At 46.5% G+C, this 16,397-nt stretch overlaps 1 protein-coding gene across 2 annotated transcripts in view; it reads left to right on the top strand.

Annotated features, from left to right (window-relative positions):
• TBC1D8B (TBC1 domain family member 8B) overlaps window positions 1-16,397 on the top strand; it is a 30,579-nt gene that overhangs the window by 7,819 nt on the left and 6,363 nt on the right. For both annotated transcript variants that reach the window (XM_081963768.1, XM_081963767.1), the window contains 14 exons: window positions 2,603-2,828; window positions 4,558-4,798; window positions 5,629-5,836; window positions 6,360-6,527; window positions 7,556-7,717; window positions 8,935-9,085; window positions 9,264-9,478; window positions 10,057-10,174; window positions 11,106-11,391; window positions 11,959-12,088; window positions 12,849-12,947; window positions 13,251-13,319; window positions 13,756-13,996; window positions 15,268-15,333. In XM_081963768.1, coding sequence (XP_081819894.1) covers window positions 2,603-2,828; window positions 4,558-4,798; window positions 5,629-5,836; window positions 6,360-6,527; window positions 7,556-7,717; window positions 8,935-9,085; window positions 9,264-9,478; window positions 10,057-10,174; window positions 11,106-11,391; window positions 11,959-12,088; window positions 12,849-12,947; window positions 13,251-13,319; window positions 13,756-13,996; window positions 15,268-15,333 — 2,380 coding nt within the window. The remainder of the gene's footprint in view (window positions 1-2,602; window positions 2,829-4,557; window positions 4,799-5,628; window positions 5,837-6,359; window positions 6,528-7,555; window positions 7,718-8,934; window positions 9,086-9,263; window positions 9,479-10,056; window positions 10,175-11,105; window positions 11,392-11,958; window positions 12,089-12,848; window positions 12,948-13,250; window positions 13,320-13,755; window positions 13,997-15,267; window positions 15,334-16,397) is intronic.

The raw sequence follows: 16,397 nt of genomic DNA, 5'->3' as shown, positions 1-16,397 counted from the left end.
TGATGCTAAATAATTCTTGTATTTCCTATGGGATTATCTATTTTATTATCATTGTTTCTTTACTTTCCAGTTCTCCAACTCCTCTTCAGTTCCTGCAGATAGCATTAAGAGTAGAATAGAATAACAGAGTTGGAAAGGGAACTTGGAGGTCTTCTAGTCCAACCCCCTGCTCGGGGAGGAAACCCTATACTATTTCAGACAAATGTTTGTTCAATCTAGTCCTCGATTTACGATCACAAGTGAGCCTAAAATTTTTGTCACTAAGCAAGGCAGTTAAGTGACTTAAATGTCTCTATGGAGATTAAGTCTGAAGTGAGCTGATCCTCATTTTACAACCTTTCTTGCCAGAGTTGTGAATCACTGCAGTTGTTAAGTGAATTATTCAGGCATTAAGTGAATCTGGCTTCCCCCATTGATTTTGCTGGTCAGAAGGTCAAAAATGACAATCACATCATCACCCTGGGACAGTGCAGCTGTCATAAATGCCAAGCAATTCTTATCATGTGACCGTGGGAAATGATGCAATGGTCGTTAAGTATGAAACCTGGTCAGAAACATCTTTTTTTTCAGTGCTGTTGTAACTTCAAATGGTCATTAAACAAACAGTTGTAAATCAAGGGCTGTAAATCTGTACTTCCCAGCTACCTAACCCATCTTAAATTCCTACTTCCTACATATATATATATGCTGGTTTTGTTGTATTCAGGTCTTTTCCCGTGTAAGGTTGAGATTGTCTTTGCAACGTTTCGGCTGGATCTCACCTGCCATCTTCAAGCGTGGACTTTAAAAAGCCCACATTTTAAGCCCACAGCTTGAAGATGGCAGGTGAGATCCTGCCGAAATGTTGCAAAGACAATCTCAACCTTACACGGGAAAAGATCCGAATACAACAAAACCAGCATACCTACCCCCGTGAAAATCTACGAAAACATATATATATATATATATCCAAATTTCTACCGCTGTTGTCCAAGGATTGATAAAATAAGTCCCAAGTTCAAAAATATTCTCTCTCTTCTTTTCCTTTTAACTTTAAGCGTTAATCTGTCCATTTATGCAGAGTCCAGTGTTTTCCTTAATTATGTCTTCTTCCGTAGGCGTTTCCTCGCTTTTCCAATGTTGCGCAAATATAATTCTTGCTGCTGTTAAAACATGCAATATCAAAAATACATTCTCTTTGTTATATTTATTCTGGTATTATGCCTAACAAAAACAATTCCGGCTTAAAATCTACCGTATTTTTCGGAGTATAAGACGTACCTTTTTTCCTCAAAGAAGAGGCTGAAAACTTGAGTGCGTCTTATACACGGAATGCAGCATTTTGTTGCCTCCCGAAGCCCCGCCCCCTTCACCAAAATGGCCGTGCATACCCTTATGGAGGCTTTCAGAGAGCTCCTGGGGGCTGGGGAGGGCAGAAATGAGCAAACAATGCCCCCCCCCAGCCCCCAGAAGCACTCTATAAACCTCCATAAGGCTACGCATGTAATTTGTTTGAAAAAAACCAGGCTATTTTTTGTTCATTTTTGCCCCCCCCCAACCCCCCTAAGGCTGTTCATGTCTTTTATTTGGAAAAAAAAAACGGGTCCGTTTTTGTGAAAAACAGGCCATTTTGGGGAGGTTTGCAGAGTGCAAAATCTTTTTTTTTTCTTTTGGAAAATTCTTTAGTCAGAATGATTGATGAGAATTAGATTGATCACGTGCTGTGCCAGCAGAAACAAAGTCTTAGGTGCTGCAGATTGTCAGGATTTTCCTTCTCCAGCACATGGATAAATACACCTGGAAACATCTACCTACCTACCTACTCTCTCTCTCTCCCTACCTATCTACTGTATTTCTCTCTCTCCCCCCACCCCTTTATCTACCTACCTACCTACCTAACTACTCTCTCTCTCCCTCCCTACCTACTGTATTTCTCTCCCTCTCTCTCCCTCTATCTACCTTGGTGCGTCTTATACTCGAGTGCGTCTTATATTCTGAAAAATACGGTATATGCTTTTTTTCTAACCACGTATGCATTTTCTCCCAATTTCTTTTCACTTTTGGGCACATTCACCACACGTGGTAGTATGTGCCCAGTGTCAAGGTTCCAAAAGATGCCCTAATTAAATCATGCGCCTCGAACCAAGATTCAAAAGAAATCAAGTTATTTATTAGGAGCTTCATATCCGCACGTACCCAAGTGAAGCCAACTCTGACCCTATGTCATTTACAGCCCAATTAGGACCTTGTTTCCCCCTCCCCCCAGGGTGTGTCATAAATCACATTTGGAGCAATTTCGAGGGTTGTATAGATCATGGGTCGCTGTGGGTTACCTGGGAGACAGCCCTGAGAAAGATACGTCTGGAATGGGCTTCTGTTTGTGGTTGCCGTGCTGCTTCATCAGTTTCCCATCCCCCCTTGCCTATGGCAACTCAAGAGCAGGCCAGGGATGCTTTGCGAGTTCCCACCCAGTTTTGATTACCTACTTCCATGTAGCTTCATCTTGGAGACCACGATGGCGATCGAATTTGGCCAAAGGAACTTTAATTCCCACATCAGTTAGATTTCTTTTGGAAACTGCGGGCTCGTGTTTATTAGCTTCTTGACTCCTTTTTTTCCCCAGGGCTTAATTGCTGAGGAGAGCAAAGGGTCTTTAGTAAGAGAAGAGGATCCAGAGAAGTTCCGGGAAGCCCATCTGAAGTTTGAGAAGTGCTTTGGGTTGGCCAAACAGGAGAAACTCGTGACTTACTACTCGTGTAGCTACTGGAGAGGGCGGGTGCCCTGCCAAGGCTGGTTGTATCTGAGCACCAACTTCCTCAGCTTTTACTCATTCCTGCTAGGAGCTGAGAGTAAGTAAGATCATTCACCGAGGCATGGTTTTATTTATTTATTTTATTCAAGCAAGATGGCTGCCGTTTCTTCACAGGCGCCCACATTGCTTGAATATTGCTTCACAGAACAGTGAGCGCCAGCAAAAATAAAAATACATAATCGGAAGAAAATAAACCATACATCACTTGCCATTTGAAGGCTTCAACATTGGGTGCTACCTAACAAAATGAAATTCAATGGTGAAACAAAGTAAGGTTCTACATTTAGGCAAGAAAAACGAAATGCACAGGTACAGTATAGGTGGTACCTTGCTCAGTAGTAGTAACTGTTAGAGGGATCTTGGAGTCCTAGTGGACAACCATTTAAATATCACCCAGCCGTGTGCAGCACCTGCCAAAAAAGCCAACACAGTTCTAGGCTGCATCAACAGAGGGATAGAATCAAGAGCACGTGAAGTGCTAATACCACTTTATAAGACCTTGGTAAGGCCACACCTGGAATCCTGCATCCAGTTTTGGTCGCCACGATGTAAAAAAGATGTGGAGACTCCGGAAAGAGTGCAGAGAAGAGCAACAAAGAGGATTAGAGGACTGGAGGATAAAACATATGAAGAACGGTTGCAGGAACTGGGTGTGTCTAGTTTAATGAAAAGAAGGAATAGGGGAGAAATGATAGCAGTATTCCGATATCTCACGGGCTGCCCCAAAGAAGAGGGAGTCAAACTATTCTCCAAAGCACCTCAGGGTAGAACAAGAAGCAATGGGTGGGAACTAATCAAGAAGAGAAGCAACTTAGAACTAAGGAGAAATTTCCTGACACTTAGAACAATTAATCAGTGGAACACCTTACCTCAAGAAGTTGTGAAAAACACTGGCAGTTTTTAATAAGATGTTGGATAACCATTTGTCGGAAGTGGTGTAGGGTTTCCTGCCTAGGCAGGGGGTTGGACTAGAAGACCTCCAAGGTCCCTTCCAACACAGTTGTTCTAACAAGACTTACTTTAAAGTCTTAATGCCTGGTTGGGGAATTCTGGGAGTTGAAGTCCACAAGTCTTAAAGTTGCCAAGGATTTTATCACCCTTCCTATAGCTCTACATCATCAGTGTTTGAAGCCACTAGTATATAAAAATAAACACAAACCCTGATGATGTTACCTAGTTTGGTAATGAGACATCTGCAAGAAAATTGTGAAGTTCAGAATGCCCCCAGAACCCCACAGGATCTCCTCCTGACCCCCCCTTTAGGTAAAGCCCATATGTCTCTGGGTAGAGAACCTGAGCAACTGAGACAAACGACTGTGTGAAGGTCGCAAAGGGACGGACCTTGAAAAGCGAAGAACCTGAATGGATTCGGTGGATCAGTGGCTTAGACTCTGAACTTGTCAATCAGAAAGGCCGGCAGTTTGGCGGTTCGAATCCTTAGTGCCATGTAATGGAGTGAGCAAGAGGCAAGTGGACTTTCTTGTTTTTTTTCTGAAGAAGTTTCGCTTCTTGCCCAAGAAGCTTCTTCAGTTCTGAGAAAAGCTGAGAGAAGCTGAGGAAGCTTCTTGGATGAGAAGCGAACCCTCTTCAGAGAAAAAACAGTTGTCGCTTGGGGGAAAATAAGCACCTTTGGGACAACCATTACCTGGATGACCGAGAATCTCCTTAGACAGGTACAGGGTCTCCTGCTTGAGCAAGGGCTGGATTGGAAGACCTCTGGGGTCCCTTCCAACAACTCTCTTACTCTCTTATTCTTCCCTCTGCAGTCAAACTCATAATAGCCTGGGATGAGATCTCCAAGCTTGAAAAAACTTCCACGGTGATCCTGACGGAAAGCATCCACGTTTGTGCCCAGGGAGAGGACCATTACTTCTCCATGTTTTTGCACCTGGGTGAGACTTTCCTCCTCATGGAACAGCTGGCGCTCTATGCCGTCTGCAGACTCTTTGACAAGGAGGGCTTTGAGGCTGACCCAGTCCTCTGCAACCCTTTGCAAATCACCAAGAGGTCAGTGACTTAGAGGTGAAGCCCAGAAGAAGGGGACAGAGGAGAGGAGAGGCCTGTGCGGGATGTTTTAAAAAGTTATAGCTAGGTCTTGACTTATCATCACAATTGAGCCCAAAAGGGGAGGGAAGAAAAGAAGGGAGGAGAAGGGAAGGAAAGGAGGGAAAGGAAAGGGAGGAAGGAGAAGGGAAGAAAAGAGAAGGAAAGGGAGGGAGGGAGGAAGGGAAGAGAAGGAAAGGATGGGAGGAAGGAAAGGAAGGAAGGAAAGAAGGGAGGGAGGGAGGGAAGTGATGGGAAGGAGAAGGAAGGAAGGGGAAAGAAGGGAAGGACAATGGGGTGGAAGGAAAGGAGGTAGGAATAGTGGTCAAATGACCACGGGGAAGCTGCGACAGTCGTAAATGTGAAAAACAGTCATAAGGTACATTTTTCAGTGCCATTGTAACTTGGCCACTAAAGGACGTGGTGTAAGTCGAGGGTTTGGTGTTTTGTGGGCACAAAGGCCCAGGAAGCTTTTGGGGAGGGTTTGCTTCCCATTAATCCAGAAATTGGAGGCTTCGTTTCTCTTTTGGACGAAGATCCACGGTTTTCCCAGAGAGGAATTAAGAACTCACTGCAGAGACTCCTGGATTTACAACGGTTCATTTAGTGACCGTTCAAAGTTATCACAGCACTGAAAAAAGTGACTTATGCCCGTTTTTCACACAGAAAGGTCGTAAAACGGGTCAAATCCCACCTGTACATAATTTTGCGAATTGGGATTCCAGTTTTCCAAAGGGGAGGGAGAGAACCATGGATGCAAACCTTCTTCCCATCTGGGGAAATTTGTTCTGCAGGGGGCTGGAGAACCGGGCGCACAGCGAGCAGTTCAACGCCTTCTTCAGGCTGCCCAGCGAGGAGACGCTGCGGGAGGTCCACGAGTGTTTCCTGTGGGTGCCCTTCAGCCATTGCAACACCCTGGGGAAGATGTGCCTCTCGGAGAACTTCCTCTGCTTCGCCAGTCAAGACGGCTACCTCTGCTGCCTCATCGTCCCCGTCAGAGAGGTGAGCGGAGCAGAAGCTCTTGGCCAACCTTCGGGTCAAGCCTCAGGTGGATGGATAGAAAGGAAGGGAGGGAGAGACCGTGAAGAAGGAAGGGAAGGAAAAAGAGGGAAGGGAGAAGGAAAGGAAGGGAAAGGAAAGGAAAGCGGAGGGGGGAAGGGAAAGGAAGGAAGGAGGAAATGAGAGATGATGGAGAATGGGAAGGGAGAAGGAAAGGAAGGGAAAGGAAAGGAAAGGAAACCAGATGGAGGGAAGGGGAAGGAAGGGAGAGACAGTGAGGGGAAAAGGGAAGGAAAGAAAAGGAAAAAGAGGGGAGGAAAGGAAAGGAAAGCAGAGGGGGGGGGGGAAGAAGATGGAAGGGGAAGGAAGGAAAGGCCAGTTTTCAAGATTTCCTGACCACATCAGGGTCTCATCCTCCTTCAAAGGATGGAGGCCTTTGAGATGGACCCAGTTGAGCTGGTAGTTTCTCCGTCTGAAGGGCCACCGGAGAGGGTGACTGTAGCCTCTTCCTCCCCCAACCCCCCAGGTCACTTCGGTTGAGGTGGCTGACCACGCCAGCAGGGCCATCTCCGTTGCCACCAAAGGATCCCGGGCTTTCCGCTTCTCGGAAGTGAGAGATTTTGAAGCTCTGGTGGTGAAACTGAGGACCAAATGCATTGCAGCACTGAGCCCCCATCACAGCACCAGTGCAGGGGTAAGGGCCAAATCTCCCTCTTCCATGTTTGTGGAGCCTGGAAAAGGTGCTCTGTAGAGCAGAGTTCTCTTTCCTTGGCCCGGAGGCCTGTGGAACTCTCTGCCACCAGATGTGAGGGCAGCCACCCACAGAGAGGGCTTCTCAAGGGCCCATTCAGGAAGGGAAAAGCTCTAAATAAGGAAGGTATTCCTGCGCTTACCAAAAATTGGGCTGTGTTTGCCCAGCGCATTTAAGCATGTTGGGGTTAGAGCAACTTTTGTGACAGTATTAACACAACAGGTTCATCTTTGTTAGCTGACATTTCAGTTATGGGTTCTTCCTTTGTTTTTCCTGGCCCAGATGGTCTCTTTCTTTGTTGGGTTCAGAATGTTGCGTGAATCCATTAAATTGGGTCAATTGGATGACCAAATAGAAAGAGCAAGAGCAGTTAGACTTATATACCGCTTCACAGGGCTTTTACAGCCCTCTCTAAGCGGTTTGCAGAGTCAGCCTTTTGCCCCCAACAATCTGGGTCATTTTACTGACCTTAGAAGGATGGAGGGCTGAGGCAATCTTGAGCTGGTAAAGATCAAACTCCAGGCTGTGGGTAGAGTTAGTGTGAAATACTGCATTCTAACAACTGGGAAGGAGGGAAGGAAGGAAAGATAACCAAAGCCCTTAGACTTATATACCACTTCCCAGTGCTTTCCAGCCCTCTCTAAGCGGTTTGCAGAGTCAGCCTCTTGCCCCCAACAATCTGGGTCCTCATTTGACCCACCTCGGAAGGACGGAAGGCTGAGTCAACCTTGGGCCTGGTGGGAATTGAACTGCCGAACTGCAGCTAGCAGTCAGCTGAAGTAGCCTGCAGTGCTGTGCTCTAACCACTGAGCCACCGTGGCTCATATAGTGACTTCTCTTAGAGGCTGACCGTAGTTTTGGAAGAAATGAGGGGAGGGGGAGGCACTTCAGAGTACAAACAGGGGGCCCCTGTGCTTCTGCAGAGTTTTGATCCTTCGTTGTTTGGATTTCTATGCTTTTGCTTCTTCCAGCGCCTCTCTCAGGCCGGGGTCAGCCCAGAGACCCCCACCCTCTGGGAGGACTACGAGGGGCAGACGATGGCCAGCCACAAAGGCAGCAGTGCCACGGTTAGCACGGAGGCCCTGATGACCGTTTTTCACCCTCAGGATGCGGAGAACCTGGATTCCAAGATGGTAAGAAGAGATCCTGGTTACCTATCAAGATCTCTTGTCCCGAAGGTGCCTTTTTCCCCCAAGAGGCAACTGGACTTTCTGGTTTTTCTTCGAAGATGTTTCGCTTCTTCCGTTTCTCTCACAAGCTTCAGCTCTCTGAAGAAGCTTCTTGGATGAGAAGCAAAGCCTCTTCAAAGAGAAACCAGAAAGTCCAGTTGCAAAAAAAAAGCCCCTTTGGGACAACTACGACATGGATAACTTGAGAATCTCCATAGAGATCAAGAGCTGTTGCCATTATCTCACTTTCTCTGCGTTTTGCTGAATTTTTACTTTTGATAACGGAGCTTCTGCCATCTTGGTGGTCTAAAGTGGTCTTCTTGGAAGAGGTCCTTCCTTCCTTGGTCTTCCAGAAACGTCCATTTGGGTCTCCCACCAGGGTCATTGAGATGTTTGACTTTGGATTTCTCCTCGCATGAGTCTGTCCCTCTGTTTAAATCTGTCCTGGGTGGCTGAATGCTCATCTCGATCCGGGTTCAATTTGCTGCAGTTTGCTCTACTTCATGAAGGCCCGTTGCAACCCCTGAAGACAAATACTATGCAGATACTCCTTGACTTACAACAGTTCAGTTACTGACCAAAGTTAATAATGGCACTGAAAAAAGTGACACGGCCGTTTTTCACACTTACAACCATTGTACCATCCCTATGGCAGCTGGCTCCTATTTATGACGGTCACAATGTCCTGGGATCATGTGATCCCCTTTTGCGACCTTAAGCAAAGTCAGTGGGGAAGCCAGATTCACTTAACAGCCATGTGACTCACTTAATGCCTGCAACAATCCACTTAATGGAATAAGGAATGGAATAAGGGATAGGAATAGGAATAGAATGGAATGGAAAGGAATAGCCTAATAACTTTATTGTCATTTGAATGTACATTAATCAGCATACTTTAAAATGAAATTTTGTTGCATGCACCTCTCAATACCGCTATAACTTAACAAATGTCTCACTTAGCATCAAAAATTTCAGGCTCAATTATGGCCATTTTGTCTGTAGCCATTTAATGTTTTAATTCTGGGCTAGAGCCTCTTAATTTTGTATTCTTCTGCCTCTCCCTCTGTCTCCCTCTCTCAACTCCCCCCCCCTCCTTCTCATTGAATTTTCACCTTAATGTAACCCCATTGTGTTTTGTGATTGTGTGCTCAAGAGGCTTCTTGGTCACCTTGTTCCATTAGTTAAAAGAAAAAATGAAGGAGCAATCCTGGAACATCCTTTTCATAGAGTGCGGACGGGGCGTCAGTATGTTTCGGACAAGGAAAACCCGAGACCTGGTTGTCAGAGGAATCCCAGAAGTCTTAAGAGGAGAACTTTGGCTTCTGTTCTCAGGTACGGTCCATATTTGGAACAATGAGGTAGATTGCTCCCTTTATATTCTGGGAGTTGAAGTCCACAAGTTTTAAAAGTTTCCAACTTTGGAGACCCCTCCCCTCATCTATGCAGAGCTTCACCTGTTGAGAGGCAATTTCTACGGTCTTTTTCCCGTGCAACTTACACCCCTGGGCAGGTGCTGTCAATGACATGGCAAGCCAGCCTGGCTATTACTCGGAGCTCGTGGAAAAATCCTTTGGGACGAGCACCCTGGAGACGGATGAAATTGAGCGTGATCTGCGCCGCTCGCTGCCCGAGCACCCCGCCTTCCAGGGCGACACGGGCATTTCAGCCCTCCGGAGGGTCCTCACTGCCTATGCCCACAGGAACCCCAAGATCGGCTATTGTCAGGTAGGCTGAGCCTCTGGTCTCCAACGGTGCTGACGTTGTCCAAGCCAGACTTTTGGTCCCTTCGTTTGCATGGGGACTGTGGCTCTGTCTTGTGATAAAGGTGATCCTTGACTTACAACCGTCGTGCTGTCCCCACTACATGTTAGTCTGCGGGCAGCTCGACAGGCAGCTAAACCCACCTATCCTCCCATAAAACGGACCGTGTGCATCCCTTTTTTTTTTTTACTACCGGTTCTGTGGGCGTGGCAGGGGAAGGATACTGCAAAATCTCCACTCCCACCCAGCTGGGACAAGGAATGGGAGCTCACTCCATTACGTGGCGCTAGGGATTCGAATCACCGAACTGCCGACCTTCCTGATCAACAAGCTCAGCATCTCGGCCACTGAGCCACCGTGTCCCTAAATGTGCTCTTAGATAGGTCTAAACACAGCAGCCGCCCTGCAGTTGCCCTAATTATTGAAAGGACAGAATGCAATAATAATAATAATAATAATAATAATAATAATAATAATAATAATAATAATAATAATAATAATAATAATAATAATAATAATAATATATCCATGTTTGTTTAAAGGCCATGAATATATTGACGTCGGTGCTGCTCCTTTACGCCAAAGAAGAGGAAGCATTTTGGCTCCTGGTGGCCGTCTGCGAACGGATGCTGCCCGATTATTTCAACCGCCGAATTATCGGTACCATTTCCATTGGATTTCACTGTGACGGTAGCTTTCATGAGGAGTGGTAGAATAGAAGAGAGCTGGAAGGGACCCCAATCGCCCCACAAATGGTCATTAAGTGAGGACCACCTGTAAAGTGTTTTCCTTTCAATGAAATTGAATTTGACACTTCTGCTCTATAACATTGTTTTGAGGGCAGAATTTGGTTCAGGATGTGAAAGGTCTGTAGATATTTTCACAGCCGATCTTTTGACTCATGCAATATACAGGTCCTCAACGGAAGTCTTGTGGACCGCCAGAGGCCAGCAGAGCTGGCAGCAGATTCAGACAGTGAGTAGGTTGGGGAGGAACCTGGGTCAGTCCTGGAGTCTCGGGAAGTCTCGGGATGTCTGCCTTCAGAGTCAGACATCAGTGGGGCAGACGAACAGCTGGAGCCTATTCCCAGTGTGCACAGCTGCAGAACTGCCAGGAGAAGGGTTAAGCTAAGGAACAAGGGCCGACTCAGGAGTAAAACCACAGGTGGACGGTGAATGGCCCCTCCCAGAGGAAATAAAAGAGGGGTGAACCGAGACTCCTTGCCAAGTTCTGCAGATATTGGCCTGACAACTCTCCAAGCCGAATAAGGTCTGTGACTGTAAATCCTCCCTGGAAAGACTTTGCTGGAGGTGAAGGAGCAGAATTCACAGTCAATGAATAAAAGGGTTTTTTGTTGGGACCAGGAGTTTGCTTCAGGTCAGAACAGGAAGGCGGGTTGGTAGCAATTCTTTTTGCTGCAGTTCCAATTATCCGTTGAGGTCTGCTTGCCTGTTGTGTTTTGGGCTTGATTGCGTCCGTAAGTCACAGAGTAGCTGCTGTTGGCCAACCTCTGATGTCTCCCTTTGCAAAAGGCGGGTGTGTGAGTTCACCTTTGCTCCTACTGCTAGGTTAAACCACCCATCTCTTTCAGGCGCCTTGGTCGATCAGGCCGTGTTTGAGGACCTGATCCGCGAGTACTTACCTCAGCTGACGGAGCACATGACCGACATGACTTTCTTCTCCTCCGTCTCGCTCTCCTGGTTCCTCACCCTCTTCGTCAGCGTGCTGCCCATCGAGAGTGCGGTCAACGTGGTTGACTGCTTTTTCTACGACGGAATCAAGGCCATCCTGCAGCTGGGCCTGGCCGTGCTGGACTATAACCTGGACAAGCTGGTGGCTTGTAAGGACGATGCGGAAGCGGTCACTGTGCTCAGCAGGTGCTCTTGGGGGCTGATTGTGGGCTTGTGGTGTGCTGTGTTTAGGGCTAAGGGTTGGGCTACCTGTTGTGCTGTGGAATGGGCATGTTTGTCTGTTTGCTTTCCATTTTTATTATTTTTAGAAGTAAAGCAGTGAACATACCCCACACACCTTTCTCCCCCTCTTTTCCCTACTACAGCAACAACAACAACCCTGTGAGGTGGGAGAGGGGGACTGACCCAAAGTCCCCCTGTCAGCTTTCACGCAGAAAGCAGCCCTCGGTCACCATCGCCTGGTGATTGGCCCAAAGTCCCCCAGCCGGGTTTCATGCCTGAGGCGGGACTAGAACTCTCTGTACCCTGGTGATTGGCTCAAAGTCACCCAGCTGACTTCCATACTGAGGTGGGGCTAGAAATCCCAGTCTCCTGATGACTGGCCAAAGCCACGCCGGGTGTTTTCATGCTAGAACTCACCATCTCCCCCTTTTTTAGCCCAGGCCAAACTGGCTCATAGTATGTGTGTGTGTGCGCGGAGAAGTGAAGGCATGCAAGGGAACACATTCGTGCGCTCCTTTTCCTCAAATCCAGGTTTTTTGAGAGCGTGACCAACAAGGACAGTCCGCTGCCTCCAGCCGTCCAGCAGGCCTCTGGGATGAACGAGAGCAAAACTCCTCACCCCAAAGTGGACATCACGGACCTGATTCGAGAGTCCAACGAGGTTTGTTGAACCCTTTCTTCTCCACCTTCACCTCAGAAGAAGAACTGGTACTTGGCCAGATTGCAGCCTTGAGGGCCTCTTGGCGGCCTTCCTTCAAAAAGAAAATGGAATTGGATAAAGGAATATAATTCCCCGAGTTAATCAGGCGGGGGGGGGGGGGACGGAACAATATGCATTTTGCTTCACAGGGTTACTGAAGCCAAGAGCGGCTGACCTGAAGCCACTTGGTCGGTCTCAGGGGTGGAACGATTGTACGTGCGGCCATGGATGTCTTTGTGTTTCAAATGTGGACCTGGCATCTGTCCCGAAGGTGTTTTTTCAACTGGACTTTCTTGGTTCCTCTTTGAAGATGTTTCGCTTCTCATCCAGGAAGCTTCTTCAGCTGAGAGAAACCGAAGAAGCTTCTTGGATGAGAAGCAAAACATCTTCAAAGAAAAACCAAGAAAGTCCAGTTGCCTCTTGAAAAAAAAGCACCTTTGGGACACCCAGGACCTGGATGACGGAGGATCTCCATAGATGTGTTGTGGTATACAATTTTAGAAGGGGTGGCCTTCTTTTTGTGGATGTCCGGGGCTTCAAATGAGAAGGTTCATAAGATTTGGAGTGGTGGTGATGATGATGAAGATGGAGGAGGGGGAGGGGGAGGATAGGAGTAATAATTTTGGAAACCTCCAACACTGAAGGAGTTGGCTGCTTTGTGGTGTAGGCCTTGTGTATTCAGACTTGATAAGCAGTAAAATAGCGTCTTGGTCTTCTCCAGAAATATGGGGAAATCCGATTTGAGGAAGTAGAAAGCAAGCGACGTCGCAACAGACTGTATGTCATCCAAACCTTGGAAATCACAACTAAGCAGAATGTGGTGAGTAGGCGCTATCTTTTGTCTATATCAGGGCTCTGGTCCTTGATTTTGTCCTGATGTGGAGCATAATTTAGCATTAAGCATCGATTGCCTCCTGTTGTTAATTGCCTGTGTCCTGTCTGTCTGTCCCTCTGTCTATCACATCTGTCCATCTATCTATCCATCCATCTTTCTCTCTATCTATTGGCATAATTTCCTGCCTAACTAGAAGACTTCCATTAACCATCAGCTGAAATGTACAGTTATGTCAATCCCTCAAACACCCAATATTAACTTGACTGCTTTGCTGTCGTCTCTTCTCAGCTCCGGGTTGTCTCCCAAGATGTGAACCTCAACCCTAGAAACCTGGAAGAACTGTATGAATTATTCAAGGTACCCGTGGCCTCCGCAAAAGATCTTTCCCGTCTATTTGACAGTTATGACCTCTGACAGAGCCATGATCAAGCCGGTTGACCTTGGAAGGAGGTTCTTCCGTTGAATCGTTGAGCTGCTATGGCAAGAAAGCCGAGGGCCTTCACACTAAGATGAGGAGGCCACGTTCGACATCCACCATCAGCCACGGACATTCAGTGGATGTCTTGGCCAATCATTCTGCTTCATCCCCAAATCTCTCATAACAGCCACTATGATGAAGATGAAACAGATCTTCAGATTGCATAATATTTCTAGATAGAGGTTAAGGTTATGAGCTTTAATAGCCAACGACTTTCAGCATTAGCTGAACTGGATAACGCTATGGAAAAACTACTTGATGTTCCCCAGATGTTCCCTGTGTGATTTGATGTTATCATTTATTGTTTCTGGCCAGAAAGAACATTTTCTCTCCTGTTACTGGAAACTGAATAGTCCAGCTCTAAAGCACCACGATGCCATCCTGCCCTACCTGGACCAATATCGGATCGACTGCCAGCAATTCCGGACCTTGTACCATCTCTTGAGCCCCTGGGCACACTGTGCCAACCGAGATTCCTTGGCCCTGTGGACCTTCCGGCTGCTGGATGAAAATGTGGACGGCCTGATCAACTTCAAAGAATTCGCATCTGTTTGGGGTATGGTCATCAATAACATCCCAAGCTATCCGAAGATTTGGCATTGGATAAGGTTCCCGCCCTAGGTGAGATCTGACTGGTTTAAATCAATCTACTGACTCTGGAGCCAGTTTTCAATTATTCCCTGATAATTGAATCGCCAGCATATAAGAAAGATGTTTAGACTCTAAAAAAAAGTGCAGAGAAGAGCAAGAAAAATGATTAGGAGGCTGGAAGCTAAAACATACATGGAACAGTTGCAAGAACTCGGCATGGCTGGTCTAGTGAAGAGGGACGTGGTGCGTCAGTGGCTAAGACACTGAGCTTGTTGATCAGAAAGGTTGGCAGTTCGGCGGTTCGAATCCCTAACGCCATGTAGCGGAGTGAGCTCTCGTTACTTGTCCCAGCTTCGGCCAACCTAGCAGTTGGAAAGCAGATTAAAAATGCAAGTAGAAAAATAGGGACCACCTTTGGTGGGAAGGAAACAGCCTTCCGTGCGTCTTCGGTGTGGAGTCATGCCGGCCACATGACCACGGAGACGTCTTCGGACAGTGCTGGCTCTTCGGCTTTGAAATGGAGACGAGCACTGCGCCCTAGAGTCGGGAACGAGTAGCACATCTGTGCGAGGGGAACCTTTACCTAGCGAAGAGAAGGACTAGCGGGTGGGATGATAGTACCTAAGAGGCTTCCACAAATAAGGGATCAACCTTATTCTCCAAAGCACCTGAAGGCAGGACAAGAAGCAGTGGAGGGGAAATGTCTATGGAGATTCTTAACCATCCAGGTCATGGTTGTCCCAAGGGGCAACTGGACTTTCTGCTTTTTTTCTTTGAAGATGTTTCGCTTCTCATCCAAGGAGCTTCTTCAGTTCTGACTTGATCTCCACCATCCAATCAGAGCTGAAGAAGAGAAGCGGAACATCTTCAAAGAGAAACCAGGAGGTGCCTCTTAAATAAAACCACCTTTAGGACAATGGATGGAAACTAATCAAGGACAGAAGGAATCTAGAATGAAGGAGAAACTTCCTCACCATGAGAACAAACAACCAGTGGAAGGGCTTCCCTTCAGAAGTTGCAGGTGCTCCAACACTGGACTTTTTAAAGAAGAGACTGGACAACTGTTTGAAACGGGAGAAGATCTCCTGCTTGAACAGGGGTTGGACTGGACCTCCAAGGTCCCTTCCAACTCTGTTGTGATGTTTCTATTCTGTGCATTTGATCATCTCCATTGGGTATGATGAATCTTCCTGAATGAACTCTTTGTTTTTAATTATTTTCCTTTCCTTTCATTAGATGTCCTGTATCATGGAAGCTTCACCCATAAGCTGACAATGCTTTTCAAATTGCACATTCCGCCAGGTGAGTGATGTGGAGGCGCCATGCTTAGTCCTTGCTTCCATGTTCCAAATCATCCATGTCAACTGGAACCATGGGGGATCCAAGCGCAACTCCTTCCCCAGCCAGGAAACCCATTAACCTAGGACAGGGGTCGGCAACCTGCAGCTCTGGAGCCACATGTGGCTTTTTCATCCTTCTGCTGCAGCTCCCTGTCACCGGTCAGCTCCACAATTGATGGGGCTTTCGGTTAGGACAGGTAGAGGAAAAATGACGCCGTGCTAGGAGGAGACTCTATGGTGGGGGAACCGGACTTCCGGTCGGCTCCAGAATTGAACGGGGGGAAGGGCTTCCGGTTAGGACCTTTGTGGCTCTTTGAGTGTTTAAGGTTGCCGACCCCTGACCTAAGACATTCATCCTGCTGTCTAAAATGCTATTTATTTCTTTTTAAAGTAGGAAGAATAAGCAGTGGCTGAGACAGGAACACAAGACACACACACAATGCAAATGTCACCTGCTTTTGTGAAGACTAAAACTAACTTTTAATCCTTGTGACTTCCTTTTTTTAATTACGTTGTAGGTTCTAATAAATAATATTGTTTTAATACAGTGGTATTTATGCAGTACTGACTGAAGATGATTGACACTCTGCTGTTTAGTTAAACTGAATATATATTACTCAGACCTCAATTGTCTATTGAGGGTAAAGAAAAAGAGAAAGAGATACTATATCAATATTTTTGGGTGTCAGCCTTATTGACCATGAAGTTATTTAGATCATTTTCTTCCATAATTGACTATAACATTGGGGGGGGGGGGGGAATCTGTTGTAGATTGTGTCAAAGTATTTGTTATACAATAAAAGTTTCACTCTTGAGCTAATTGCTCAGGGTTAAAATCTGTCCTGTAATAGTATTTAATTTTTTTATACACGTAGTAAGGAAAAAAGGAGAGAAGGAAAGCACATTTTACAAACATTAAAATAGTAGACAGAAAAGAAAAAAGAGAAAGAAAATATTACTGTGTTTTTAACTTCCCCTTTCCTATGCATCTGCTAATTTATAATGTCAGATTTAGCTAAAGTTTCA

This window comes from Natrix helvetica (assembly GCF_964273705.1).
Source record: "Natrix helvetica genome assembly, chromosome: 11".
Taxonomy (NCBI): domain Eukaryota; kingdom Metazoa; phylum Chordata; class Lepidosauria; order Squamata; family Natricidae; genus Natrix; species Natrix helvetica.
The sequence above is the reverse complement of the archived record's forward strand: the minus strand, read 5'-3'. Positions and strand labels throughout refer to the sequence as shown.